The sequence below is a fragment of the Macrobrachium nipponense genome, chromosome 13 (assembly GCF_015104395.2).
Source record: "Macrobrachium nipponense isolate FS-2020 chromosome 13, ASM1510439v2, whole genome shotgun sequence".
Lineage (NCBI taxonomy): Eukaryota > Metazoa > Arthropoda > Malacostraca > Decapoda > Palaemonidae > Macrobrachium > Macrobrachium nipponense.
Window position 1 is genome coordinate 79,236,408 of NC_087206.1, and position 15,529 is coordinate 79,251,936.

General features: G+C 38.6%; 1 protein-coding gene across 1 annotated transcript in view; it reads right to left on the bottom strand.

The window, feature by feature from the left end:
• The window catches only part of LOC135225882 (calcium/calmodulin-dependent protein kinase type 1-like), a 124,976-nt gene that overhangs the window by 17,657 nt on the left and 91,790 nt on the right, over positions 1-15,529 (bottom strand). Inside the window, exon 9 of the mRNA XM_064265449.1 lies at positions 8,243-8,396. Within this exon, the coding sequence (XP_064121519.1) occupies positions 8,243-8,396 (154 nt within the window). The remainder of the gene's footprint in view (positions 1-8,242; positions 8,397-15,529) is intronic.

Sequence of the window (15,529 nt, forward strand, 5' to 3'; positions counted from 1 at the left end):
CGTCGGAACGTATGTTACCGCCTCCGCCTCCGCCTCCGGACGCAGATAAAAGACCAGGTCCTGTAAGAGAATTACCAGTCCTTGGAGGGTACGTGCCGGAATTCGACGGTTCGCGGCCCAAAGAAGGTTTCCTCTCCGTAGAGGCCTTTTTAACGTATGTGGAATTCGCTACGGAAAGGTGGACGGACGAGGAAAGAGTATTGCTTGCCAAACAGAAAATTACCGGGACGCTCAGCGTAGGATGGTAGGTGGGAAATATGGCTCTTTCGGAGATTGGGGCGATTTCAAAAAGAAAATGATCCGCCGTTTTGGCCTCCGGGTGGAAGTGAACGAAGAAGGTTATGGGCAGCTACCACCCCACGATGAGGGTGGGGGAGACTGTGGCCTCTTTTTTGTCGAGCGACTGTCACAGGACTATGATAGTCTGGCACCTGAACTGGCTCGATCGGAAGACGATAAAGATGCCTACTGCAGGCATATTTGGAGAAGGCCCTCCCCTCAGGTGTGATCGGTATCCTCTACGGAAACGCAGGACTACAAGCGCCGTTAGAAGATGCTATCCCAGCCATCAATCGCTAGTGGATACCACACGGCAGGAACAAGAAGGAAGTGGGGCTGCTCCCCGCCCTTTCGTCGAGCTGCCGCCGCCCGTCCTGGTACGGAGGACGGCGCCCTACCCGCCCCATCCAACTCCAGGGCTGGCCCTAGTGCCAGCGTCAGAGGGGAGCCCAGGGAGGGGGGAGCGTGGATACGACCAGGGGGCGCTGCTGGCAGTGGGCGGTAGTAGGGGTCACTGGCGCGCCCATGCCCCTTCTTTGGACAGTGGGGTTTGTTACGGGTGCGGTGCCAGCTGATCACCTGGTCAGCCAGTTGTACAAAAAACGGCGTCGCACCAAATCGCGGGCCCCCTCCCTCAAGAGGAAGGGGAAGGCCGCGAGGAAGGGAGGAAAGCGAGTGCCGACGTACAATCCCCCTCCGGCACTCCAAGGGCCACGGCCGCCGCGACCAGAGGAACGACAGAGGGCCCAGTCGGAGCGATGCCACCTCCAGCCAGCAAGTAAGAAAGGACCTAGCCCCGTGGTGCTCCCCTGGCCCCGGGGTGAGTGCTTCGGTAGGAGAGGCTGGACGCCCGTCTCCCTCCGCCCCTCTCTCTCACGAGGATGGAGATGGAGCTGTACCTATTCTAGAAGTGGGAATAGGCACGGAAAACCACAACGCATTATTAGATAGTGGGGCATGTGTCTCTTTGATCGAGGAACAACTTAGTGACGGGCGCCATTTCGGCATCGAAAGGGTATCTAACGTTGCACAGTGCAGTGGGCATACCATCGTGTTTGCAGAGAACAGTACAGCAAAAACTATCTCCCTCGGTGGACGAATGTTCACTCACAAATTCTATTGGTGGTTGCCTACCACCCACCTCCCTGGCGTTTCCCATTATACTGGGAATCGGGTTCGTGAGCAAGCACCGAGTACTTCTCCTTGGGGTAGGGGGAGGAGAGGTGAAAGTGGCGGTGCCAGCAGGAGAGGGACAGTACCAACGGGTCTCCATACTGGGGGAAACAAAAGAAGTTGTCCGAATTGCCCTGGCCGCCAAGGGGGATACGGGAGTGGTGCCCGCTAGCCCTGAGTGGGGAGGTGATCCCACCCGCCTATCTCTACTCCCTTCCCCTCGTCCCGGCAAGGAAACTACAAGAGGGAACGTTGGTGTATATAAACATCCCCATAGAAAGTGGGCAGACTTATGTTGCCTGGTGTCGCTACCATCGTCGATGGCAAGGCAACTATCCCTTTTGTAAATGTGAGTAGTAGTAGATTAGAATTAAGTAACGAGTCTCTATGTGAATTGGAAGTGTGTTCCCTTGTAGAAGCCAATAACGCAGTGTCGGCCTTGACTACCCAGAGTCAAGGTCACGGCGAAACTCGGCTTTAGAAAATTATTGCAAAACAGCTGTTAAAGCAACACCTTTGAATTATCATAGTTTGGCGTAGGAGAAATAGTAAGGGAATATCAAGAAACGATGGCGATAGGAGAAGAGCCTCCAGGGAGAATAGATAAGTTACCTTTTAAAATAGAACAGAGATCATCCCCCTATCCGAAGTAAGCCTTACAGAACACCTGCCTGTTCATGAACAAGTAATTGGGGAAAAGATAACACAGATGCTGGATCAGGGAATAATTCGGGAAAGTGAGTCCCTCCCTGGGCTTCTCCGATCGTTTTGTTTAAGTTAAGGAAAAAGATGGCTCTCTCAGGCTGTGTGTTGATTATAGACGATTGAATGCCATTACCAAGGACAACGCCTACCCATTGCCCCTCGATCGAGGAACTTTTGCTTAAAGTAAGGGAGAGTAATTTTCACCACATTGGATCTTAAGTCTGGCTATCATCAAATACCCCTTGATAATGAGAGTAAAGAGAAAACGGCCTTTATAGCGAATAATCGGCTATATGAATATAATTTCCTTCCCTTTGGATTAAAGAACGCCCCTGCTCATTTTTCACGAGTAATGATGTCCGTGTTAGCTTCTATAATTGGCCTTGGGGTTTTTGTATATTTTAGATGATATCATTGTAGTTGGTGCTACTGTAGAGGAGCATAAAGGCAACCTGATACAAGTTTTGGGTTTTTTTTTTTTTTGGAAGCATTAAGGCGTCATGGTATGAAAATAAATTTAGAAAAAATGTAAGTTTTTCCAGGCCGAAGTAGAATTTTTGGGTCACCTAGTAACATCTGAAGGCCTTAAGCCTTGTGCCGATAAAGTTGTAGCAATTAAAGAATTCCCACGACCAAAACATGCGAAAGATGTAGCCAGCTTCCTCGGACTCGCGGGTTACTATCGGAAGTTCATTAGGAACTTCGGACAGATAGCGAGACCGTTAGACGCATTAAATGAAGCAACCTGATTTCCAATGGGTGAGAAAGAGGAAGCAGCTTTTCAGAAATTAAAAGATGCACTAATGAGCGACGAACTCTTGGCTTATCCGAGGTTCGATCGCCCCTTTTTTGTGACCACAGACGCAAGTGATATTGCGATAGGAGGAGTAATCTCCCAGATTGACGATGAAGGTAATGAAAGACCAGTTTGTTTTGCATCACGAGCATTAAAAGGGGCAGAGAAAATTATAGTACCTTCGATCGAGAGGCTTTGGCGGTCTTATGGTTGCTGGAGAGACACCGTTATTTTTTGCTGGGACACAAAATAAAGATTTTCACAGATATCAACCATTAACATGTCTGTTGAATAAGAGCGAGATTACAAATCGCCAGCTCGATGGATCGAGCGAATTTTAGAGTTTTGACATATAAATAGTTGAACATATCCCAGGGAAAAGTAATAGGGTGGCTGATGCTCTCTCCAGGAACATCATAAGAGTAACAACTCGTGCCGCAAGGCGCAAGGAAGAACGACAAAAGAAACCTCGTGACGTTGGTGGCGCAGGCACTGCAGGCGATAGTGGCCAGCAACGTTCCGACAGTTCCGAACAATGACAGTCAACAAACGTAAACGCGACGCGCAGGAAACGGAATCTCGCAAGCACTCTCAGGTGGATGAGAATGCCCGAGGCGGTAGCGGGTCAAATGCAGGTGGAACTCCGTCCGGGGGATTCCAGAATAAATGCCCGGAGAATGAAAGTGTGGTTGATTTTTGTGGTTGGAGTGTGCGAGAATTGGGTTGAAAGTCAGGTGTCTGAAGCTTGGATTAGTCAGATCAAGGCTTGTGTGAAAGGTGAGAGCAACGAGTTCCCGAGTTTCTGTGCAATCTGTCAAAAGACGACGTTCTTCATTGAGGATGACGTCTGTGTAAATATGAAAAAAGGGCCCGGAGATGTCCGAGCCCGAGTCGTTCTTCCTCGAGCCTTAGTAGAGAGAGCCATTCCATGATTCATGTCAGCCCTTATGCTGGGCATGTAGGTATCGAAAGATCTCTTAGAAGAGCCCGTGAACATTTCTTTGGGTTGGCATGCGTAGGGACATAACTAGATTTGTAAGTAATTGTCATGTATGCAACATGATGAAAAAAGCACAGAACGGTGATTCCGAAGGCCCGATTATGGCCTGTGGTGCCGGTGAAGTGGGATAGAGTGCATATGATGTGGTAGGACCACTACCTTCAGTGCAAGGACAACCTAGATATATTTGTGTATTTGTGGACGCGTTCACGCGTTTCACACATGTGTGCGCAATGATAGACAAATCGGCAAAGGAAGTGGTCTAAAGCGTTGCATTCCCTAGTAAATCGATTTGGGGTGTCCCAGAATACTAGTGTCGGACAACGGCCGTGAGTTCGTAAATGAACTAATTCGCGAGTTTACGGCCCTCTACAAGTAGATCACGTTACCATCGCGGCTTATCGGCCGTCTGCTAACGGACTCGTTGAGTCTCCAACAACAGAGAGGTAGTCAACATCTTAAAATATCTCATCGGGGATAATCCGACTTCCTGGCCGTCTCTGTTGCAGACGGCTGAGATGGCTATTAATGCCGCATATAACAGCTCGATTAGGGACACACCCTTCTTTTTGATGTATGGACAAGACATCCGACTGCCGTATTCGGTGGTCTTGGACCCTCAACAGATGCCCCTTTATACGGTGGAACAGTACCGGGTGTGGTTTTGTAACGCGACCCGACGTGTGTTCCAAGCTACGCAACGTCTGCTGTTGAGGGCAAACGAAAAGTACCGCTTGCGGTACGACAGACGGTTCCGAGCTCACGATTCCCCAATACAGGTTGGAGATCGAATCTACTTGAAGAAAATGCAACTGTCGAAACACAAGCTCGAACCGTCATATATGGGACCGTATCGTGTGAAGGAGATCAAGCACTCCTCTGCTGTGATTCAGCATATTCGCACAGGGGCTGTGAGCGAGCACCACCTGTCGCACTTACGTCCAGTGCTCGAGGACAGCGTAGTGTTTTACACCATAAAACCAGTACCCCCGTACCCGGGTTGGCCGGGTACCTGGAGACGAGCCAGAAAAAAATACCGGAGCGCAAGTGGGCGCCCGGCCGAGAGCACAAGACCGAGCTCCCGAGCCTATGTCATAAGTAAATGCTATTGCAAAGTAAATGAAAGGGGTCAGTGAACAGAGTCTGTAAATGCCAGCCCACGTCTTTACCTAGGATTCAGAATCATACAAGTTGTTTTTCTTTATTTCTTGTTATCTCGATCAGATTGTAATGTGTCACGAATTTATGTTGTTTGATATAACTTGTCCAAATTATTTTCAGAACAAATGTTATTACCTGTGGATCATATTCTTATGTGTAATTCTGTTTTGATGTGGTTATGTTGCTTTGTACGTTATTTTATTATTTTGATTTGTTGTTTTTTATTTGTGTTAAATTTGTCGCAACACCGATTCCATCCTATTTTATCTTTCATAAATTACACTAATGCTTGTAAAGTTTTTTTTTATTTTTATTCACAGATGATGAAATTTTTGTTTGTTTGTGCCTGGATTTCCAAATTTATTTCTATGGTTCTTTAGTTATTTTTTTTATTTTTTTATTGTTGATAGTAGTAAATGCACATTGATGTTCCAGGAAGATTTTTTTTATTTTCGTAAAATTCCATTGCATTATTTTTGTTCTGTGTATGTTTAAATTATGTTTTTGTTATTTTGAAGAAATTTAATAGATTAACGTGATACAATGTCATTAAAAATGGATGCCATGTGTCGTGATTACCAAGGGCAGTGGCTGAATGTGTAAAATTTTCTGTCTTTTTGTTTTCACCATTTTGTTTTGATTATGAACCTGAAGTTATTGAATGATTTCTTTTTTTTTGGTTTTGATCTGTTCCAGGCAAGAGTGATGTTTATTAGTTAATTTTTTTTTTTTAAAGATCTTATGATGTTGTAAGACGTGTTCAATTTACTTGTAACCTTTGGTTTGTACACACGTCAAATGGCCCCCTTTAAGATAGTTAATTTGAATTTAGATAAATCAGTACCTTGAGAAAAGAGACTCGAGATGGGACAAGGCGGAAACTATAGCTTTGCGAGGACGCAAAGGAGTTTGGGGAGGGAGTGATAAGCCATTCTAGAGGGCTTATAAACAACTTCCCTAGAATATCGGAACATCTTACAAGACGCCATGAGGTCGTTAACGGTCATTCTCTCTCAGATGAAGAAAGCGTCACCTCCCCCCAAACATCCCCCCCAAAAGTTCGTTGGTTCTTTGGCGTCACCTATATTGGCACCCATTGGTCAATAGACCTAAGGACAGGTGCCAGACCCAATCATGGCCTAGAAGCAATATATCGGGGGTTTCTGGGGGGTATTGAGGAGAGAGGAAACCAAGCCGTCTCCTTGAGGGTCAGGCAGTTAAGCGTCGGTCAAGAGAAGGGAAAGACGCACATTCCCCTCGTGCCCTCTGCCGGTTTCCGCTCGGTCTCAATCCCGCCGGTACTATAGATATTAAGTTCATTTCACTCGGGCCCTTGTGTAAATTTATTAGAATATAAGACCGGTGTTAAATTAATCACTGAGCGTTTGATTTCTGCATGACCCACAGTAAACTTAAGAAACCCCCACGCGACCCAGGTCGGGGTCATATATATATATATATATATATATATATATATATATATATATATATATATATATATATATAATATATATATATATATATATATATATATATATATACATACATACAATATATATATATATATATATATATATATATAAATATTTTATATATATATATATATATATGTATGTGTATATATAATATATTATATAAATGTGTCTGTGTGCTTGCTGCATGTGCAGAACGTATTGTATATAAATAAAATGTTTCATATAACAAATCCGTGCAGTGAAACAAAACTGACTTCTCCTGTCCCTAAGCTGATGACCTAACAACCACACTCTTTGTGCCTTTTGATATAAATCCCCCAAGCTGACATTTGGATAAAATATTAATAATTTGGAGAGTTTATTTCCTAAAAAGAAAGATACAGTACAGTATATAAATTAATCACATTTAACACAACACTTGAATAATATCGCCTATGACACAAAATATTTTAATTATACAAATGTTACCAAGGGTAATTTTTTCATACATACATACATAAATAAACACAATTTATATGCATAGTATACAGATAATGTTTCCTTTTTACCTCCTTTGATAAATAATATTAGAAAAATAAATGTCTTATTATGAATAACTCTCTATATCTATAAATGCTCAGCATGACTAAAATGCATTCCAAGTCTTGGCTCTAACAGGCAGCATGAGCATGTGGATAGAAACTAAATTTCTACCATGAATAACAACATGACACTGACAAGCATTTGGATGCAACAAAAGCATGCAGCTTTCAACAAACCCATCTTTAAAATGTAAGCCAAAGGGATATGTTTAACACGTCCCTGGGATGCAGCACGATTGGTAAAGCAGACAACGACCTAATCTAACACAAAGCCACTGTCACCACACCAGCCCCTCTGGTGCTCTATCCCTACTAATGTCTTCATTGCTTCTACTGCTATTGTTGATTGAATGACCAGAGGCACCCCAGACAAATAGTTATCATCTAGCAATTTCTAATTAGGCATACTGTGTACGATATTGTACTCAATCAGACATTTTGGAAGTTGAACAAATTACAACTAAAAGTCTTGAATTGCAATTTTTTCACTACAGTACTTTGTTCTTACTCTAATATACTATAACAAAAACATAACACTAAGCAATGCACAATTTTTTTACAACTACAACAAAAATTTGTTGCTCTGATAGTAGTGAGGTGATCTGCCAAGCACCTGAGGACTAATAAGGAACTGCCTCCACCTGGCAAGCCTTGTTTTACAATTGTGGCTAGTTTTATTCTACTTGTGAGTATGATTTGCTCTATTTCTGTACATTTTGCAAGGCACCAGTGCTTCAATGCTATTTCTGTGCCTGACAAACAAAACAAATTGGACTTTAAGATGACTGACAAGACATTATTTATCTAATGATTATTCAGTATAGCATGTGCAATTCTTTCCATTACTTGTAGCTGCTGTGAATTTGTCTGACGACATGTGTACCTTAACCTTATAGTTGTATAGGTATATGTACCAGGATGCATAAATACTACTAAATTCCACATATTATATGGGAATTTGAATAAATTATACTGTACTTTTATAATGTATGGTGTAATACTAGAATTCGGTTGTATTTGTGGAGGCAGTCCTGTGTACTGGGTGATGACTAGTGGGTTGTGGCAGGCTGACCTGGTTTCACCTCCTCCTCCTCCTCCTCATCCTCCCTCGCCTCTGCCTCCTCCGTAATCGGGGGACAGGCGGGGGGAGAGTCCACCTCCATGCTCGTGGAGGATAGGGCCAGTCGCTGCATCTTGTGAACCATCACGATTGCATGCATAAGTTGCTGCAAGAAACAAGTTACAGCCCTTTCAAATTCTGCTCCTCATAAAAACCTAATAATCCCTTTTGATAAATTCTAGGCTAAGGCTCAAAACGTTAACCAATAATTCATAAGTCACCCCACACGTCCTGCAACACTGAATCAGCAAAAGCTTGGAGCCCTCTGCCACATTTGGAGAACTTTAGCAGTAACTTGGACCTTCTTCCACTAAAGCAGAACAATAGGATTATATCTAAGATATGACAAAAATGAATGCATGGCGTAAATTAACTGGTGCATCATCTTGTAGAAAGAAAATGAAATACAGTACCATAAACTGAATTACAATACCTGTTTTTTATCTTCCCTGCTTAAAAATATTAGATGTCATCCAGTTACTTTCAAAATGCATTTTGAAAATAGAACTGAACCAAAATCATTCCTACTAGTGACAAGTGCATGCCAGCACACTGTCCAGGGGAATTTAAAATCTAAATGAATATTAAACAGACATCAACACATCATGTCTAAAAAAATATCTTTTTGCAAAAATCAAGTCTTTCCTGTGTACCTCTTTCAATTTACAGTTTAAAAACCAAAAAGAATTCCATGGTTGCTCAAAGCCAATTGTCAATTGTTTCACCAAAAAACTTCAAATTACATTATACTGTATAGTTTGTTCAAGGCCTTCTTCAGTTCAAGTAAGTCTAGTAAAATTATTAACATCTCAAACAATTATATGTATGACTCTAGGATCATCATATGAGTTATACCAAACACCTTAATAAAAGTTTTTTAAATATAGAATAGTACATGCTACCAAAAGATGCACAGAAAAGTGATGATTTCTAACAAAGAGTCTAATCATGAATTCCAATTTACAGCGGTATTCACAAGTCAAACCATTTTCCCCTGTTACTGAAACATTACATCTGTACCATTACTTCAGAGGTAAGTGTATTTTTTATATTAATGTCATTAAATTATATCAAACCAGGATTAAATTTTTATTGTTGAAAGTCTTCTAGGAGTAAACTACTTTTCCAACAGAATCAAAACACTGATCTCACCCCATTGTGATCTTACAAAGATATTAATATAGTCATGTTGCTAAGATGTCTCTTGATCAATAATTCCGCTCCCTTGCCATATTTTTCAACCAACTTCATAACAAAAAATTGACTTTACTAATTACAATGACACTACTCCTTTACGGTTTTCAAATATCAACTGAAAGCATTACTGTACGTTAAAAATAAGGGACTGAAGCTGTCACCAGGTTGAATCTGTCTTGAAAATTAGTTAAACCTTATCATAAACAGATAAAATACACATCTTGAATCCCCATTTTCTACTATTATCTAGTTTAATATGGAAAATATTCTGAAGATTCAGAGAAAATTTTTTCTCTAGAAAACGTACTTTAATATCATAATTATTAAATAAAGAGTAATTTTGTACTTAATAATATAAGTGATCTATTCAACAATAATATACACACTATTCAACTGTAGCTGGTATCTACAGAAGTCTACTGAATACTGATAGCATCTTTTTTCTAATAATTTTGTTTGTAAGACTACTAAAATCCATATAAACACTCCAACAAAAATATTCATAACTACCAATCACATCATTTCCCTCATAACATGACTGAACAGAGCAAGAGACTGCTGTAATAAATATGAAGAATGATAAAGACATGATTCATTTATCTATTTCAAACTAGTCTTGCATGAACGGTCATAAAAAATGTCTTGTGCTAAAATATGAAAAAACTATGCTTTATACACTTACACTATCACATTACACAGCCATGCTTTGGCTCTAAGTATGCTATGTATCACATATACAGGAGGAAAAAAATTTTAATCTGCTAAATGGCAGATGAACTCATGGGTAGTATCAACCTTCAAGTCCCTCTGCTGCTGTTCCCAGAAGGAAGAAGCCTCTTTTCATGAGATCTAAGATCTTGGAAGACTTTCTCAATAAATTAATTTTTTTGCCTAACTGAGGAAGAGATAGGTTGGAAATAGTTCTCAAAAGTGGAATGGCAATCAGGAATCATTTCAAATTTCATATGATTTTAATATAGTTTGAGAAACTGTGTAAAACTAACATTAGACGGGTATTGGGAAGGATGAATCCAATGTCCCAGACCTCCTAACAATTACACTTTGAGTTTTGTTATGTTTCAATTTGATAACCGAGTGAATAACTGAACAGTCAATAAAAGCCTTAGTGTTGTCAATGCATGGGCAACTCTTACATGGCAAAATATAGTTTTGTATCTTCTTAGCAACTACTGTACCCCCATGGGAGAACTGCCCTTGTAATTCCCACCTTCCAGTTGTATTATGCCAGTTACAACCCCTCTGTTAGCCTTTTTCTTCAGCTATACTTGCATAACCTAGCACCTAACAAAACTAATTTCCCAGCTTGAGTGTTCCAATAATAATTGCTACTAAAATATATTTCATACAAAACCACTATCTTTCCACTGGTAAATTTTCCTCAGATACACCTTCTCTTGCTATGATAACAGCAGTAACCAAATTAAGCACATACAAGTAGACACATGCATGCACCTGTGGGGCCCTATGGTTAGGAAGTGGGACGTCCACATTATAGATAGCATGAGTGTATGAAAAATTAATTTTTCTTTTTGTTCTGTTTCCTTGTATTTGTACCTACAGCTAAGCATTTTTTCATTTCCTAGGTCCTGCATAATACAGCCTAAGCTTTATTTTAGTAAAGAAGCCCTTACCACTCAAAATCAGTTTAGTTAATAAGTTTAGTTAATTACAGCTAAGACTCTGCTGTTTACTAGTAACAATTTACTGAGCCTTGCTGAGTTGACAATGCATACTTCTGCTGATTTTTAAAAGGATTGCTGAATGAATTGACAAAGGAAACAACTTGGTTCAGAAAAATGGAATCTCTTTGCTGGCTGGAGTTTGGGGTTTGTTACACAGGCCAAAGCAGTGAACCAGTTTTCACTACAAAAATTAAGTGTTAACAGGAAATAAATACGAGTATGGATTACATATATGACATTACTAAACTTATTTAGTATAACTCTGAATGGACTGAACAGAATATGGACTGCAAAAGAAATAAAACCACAAGTAACAAGCTTCAAAACTGTGAAGCTACTCAGAATAATTGGAATAATAACAATTTAATTCAGCAATGAAAGAAAGGTAGACGTCAATAAAAATGACAAATAGAAATAAATTACTCCATGTGTGTGATGTATTGTCTCTATCTATTTGATATTACAACTGAAGACATGAATTAGTATATTATAATGGCCGTCTGTAAGAAATAACTGCAAAATGTGCAAGGGCAAAGAATTACAAGATGGATAAAAAAAATTAAAAAAAAGAGACCTGCTTAATAACATAAGTAATGGCCACTGTACAGATAAACAGGTACATTTAGATGAAAGCAAAAGTGAAATACCTGGAAAGAAAAACTTAATAACTGAGGGGTAAACACACCTATGTTCAAGAAGTGGAACAAAAAAAGGTGAGATCAATAAAAGTGTCCCTAGAAGACCATTCATCACAGAAATCTTATTTGGTAGTTATTGCTCCCCATTCGTTTGATGATATAACAATAACAGCCATAGAAGATACATACTACTATCTGCTTGCATATTCTATACATGTATGAATAGATGAATAATTCTGGAAAATTTCCTGATAGTGCTTAAACATCCCAGATACATAACTATTAATCATAAGGTTCTGCAACACACCAGATTTCCCAAGATAACTTTGTTGGTTGAAGAACATGGCTATGGCAATTTGGAGCGATGTTAATGTCTACACAGTACATATACTTAAATGCACATTATTTGTTATACACTGACATATTGTATTAATGATTGTACATCTCCATTAATTAAATCATTGATCCATTGATTATGGAAAAATAGTCTTTATAATATTTTCTACCATTCCATTAAAAACCAAATTTTACAAAACAAAGTGAGGAGCAGAACCCATTGCTCATATGAAATAAAATTTCAAATTACTGATGCTCACAGACAGCCCAACAAGATCTTCCCATATTTTTTTATAACATAAAATTAACTGCTGTATTAAACAAACTATCTACTCGTATATGCTCGTGTAAAATAAAAACCAATTAAGACATTAATAACCTGTATGTGCCAGACATCTGAAAAACACAACCTCACAGAACATGCAAACTTTGGCATGACAAATATAACTAAATAAAGACCTTCTCAGCAAACTATTTCAGTGATATATGCAGTTTAGCAAAATACATTTTCTTTCTTTATGTAGTATGTACAATGAAAGTTATGACTCAGAAAGCTATGAGTTAAATTTAACATGATTCATTTTTGTAATTCATGAGTCCTGCATATTTGAATTACTGATATCTGCAATTCTTTTCATAAACAGATTGATAATGCATACTAGATTCTTTGTATTTACAAATTTTCATACTATTTTGGCATTTTGATGTTTTTTTATTTTTAATTTCCCATATTTCTGATATGGTCTCTTTACGATACACTACCAATTTTGCATACATTCGCTAGTAAAATAAGTAAGCGTGGCTGTTCCTATGACTAACGAAAGCTCTTGAATGCATTAGTATTAGAATATAAATCCAATGACACAAACTAGACATTCAAAAACGATAATGGAAGACATAAACTATAGAAAGATCTTAAATTTTTACTACTTACTTTTTAGTTAAACTATTAAGATGCCAGGCCAAGCCTATATAATATGTGGCTACATGGATGGTATTTTTACAAATGTCTAAGAAAGAAATAAATAGTACGTGAACAACCCTTTTAAATACTGTTGCCTTTCAGGTATATTATTGTAAAGACCAGTCGTGCCAAACCTATGTGGTATTTTGTGGCAAAAGAACAACCAAATACCATCTAACTCCTTGGAGAATTTCACATACCAATTGCGTCAATAGGCATCAACCAATAAAATTGAGTACGTACTCAGCTTCAGCTTTCAAATTAATGTAGCCTGTACATTATTTTTAAAAGCAAATAATATCATCAAGCAAGAGCAAGTCAGGAAGTCCAAAAAATTATCAGTAACATAAAAGTTGTCAGCAATTTTTAGAACACCTTAGACCAAGGGTTGGCAACCTTTTGAGAGCAGGTGAGACAGCTTTGCAGTTAGCAGCGAATCTAGAAATCTTTCATGGTTGGGGGTGAGGGCACTTAGGATTATCATATATTATTATATATATATATATATATATATATATATATATATATATCTATATATATATTATATATATTATATATATAATATTATATATATATATATGTATATATATATATACGTATATATATATAAATATATGTAACGTACCACATACAGTACATATACGTATACGTATCAATATTTGTGTATAAACACATACATACACACAGTAGTAGTAGTAGTAGTTGTTGTTGTTGTACATTTGTTGGAATAATCATTAATTAAGCAAATATTTGCTTCTAATATTGATTTATCCAAAGAAATCAATGTTCCATTCTTCATACCATGGGAGGGTGAGCACATGACCAGGTGCCCTTCCCTTAAATCTGTCACTTTTGGCAGTCTCAGAGGAGGTCCATGATATCAAAGGTACTATAAGGATTGCTTAATGCCTAAAACTAGGTAACAAATGTTAAATATTGTCCAGGACTTCTGCAAAGGTAGCCCAGAGAGGATCTTTAAGAGGAGCACCGCTAGGAAGAGAAAAAGGGTAAGATAACAGCAAGCATAAGCATATGATAATTGCAACTGAAACCTCATGACATGTAAGAGGGTTGAAAGACAGGTGTACAGGCAGTCCCAAGTTGACAGAGGAGATTCTGTTCCTGGCCAAGTGCCACTAAATGGCATTTACGACATCAAAAGCACCAATGAACCACTTACCGGCGCTGTTAACTGTGTATCAGCACCAATAACCGCCTACTGAAGCTAATAAACCACTTACTGATGCCGATATACCACTTACTGATACCGATAAACCAATGACCGATGCCAATAAACTGCTTACTGATGCCAAAAATCGCTTATCATAGCTGAAAAACTGGTTAATGACATCATTGGTCAAGTGCCGTAAAACTGGAACACCGTTAACCAACGCTGCTGATAAGCAAGACTTGCCTGTATGTATAGTACATAAATAAAGGTGTATCTCTTCCCCTCTAGAAGGACCAGATCTTGGTAAAATTTTAGTTAGCCATCCTTCATTCTCAAACGACAGATAATATTTTGTATTTCATATATGTAAATAGTATACCAAAATTCTCATTATCAGATTTCTAGTGTAACTTTATCTCAATTTATCATACCTTCTTTCCATTCCATCAAGCTGTATGAATATTTCCAAATACAGCAGAGTTAATAAGTATTTTCCTTCCTTGCAAAAATGTTGTTGCAAATAAATCGTAATTAATATTAATGGTTTAATAGCAATTTTGTTTCATTACTTTTTTAGTTCCTGCTTATTGCAAATTTCAAATCACTGCACTGTTAATAGAACACTGCAAATAATTCATTATTTGTTTCAGTTCATTACTTCCAACATATTGGGCTGAAACCATATTAGTTTCAAAAAGGCTTTGAAGGCCACATTAGCTCTTATGACTCATCTTATCCACTGGCTTGGTTCTTGAACGATACATACTTCTTTTTCTGCTACAGCATGAGAAAACCACTTCACTCACTAGGTTTATGTATGGTAATATGTCATCATTTGAAGAAATAAAAATGCTCTTTTCCGATTATTTTTTTTTTATGCCTGCTTAGTTATCATCCAAGGTAGATAAATCTGAGCAAACTCATACAAATCACTGAATGATCAACTATTTTCTCTACTACATCTCAAGAGTTAACCCTTTCCTCTATTAAATCTCAAGAATTTTTAAGTTTGAATTTGTGACTGTTTGATAATTTTCCATAAACATGAATCATTAGGTAAAATGCACTTGCGCTTTCAATGAAAACATCAAGGAAGTCTTTCCATAACTGCAGACACTTTTACAAAATATTATTAAACAAATATAATCAATGTAATGGCAAAGAGAAATGTTACTTTGTTTTGTTTAATCCATAATGTCTGCCATTTGGCATTTACACAGTAAAAGTTTG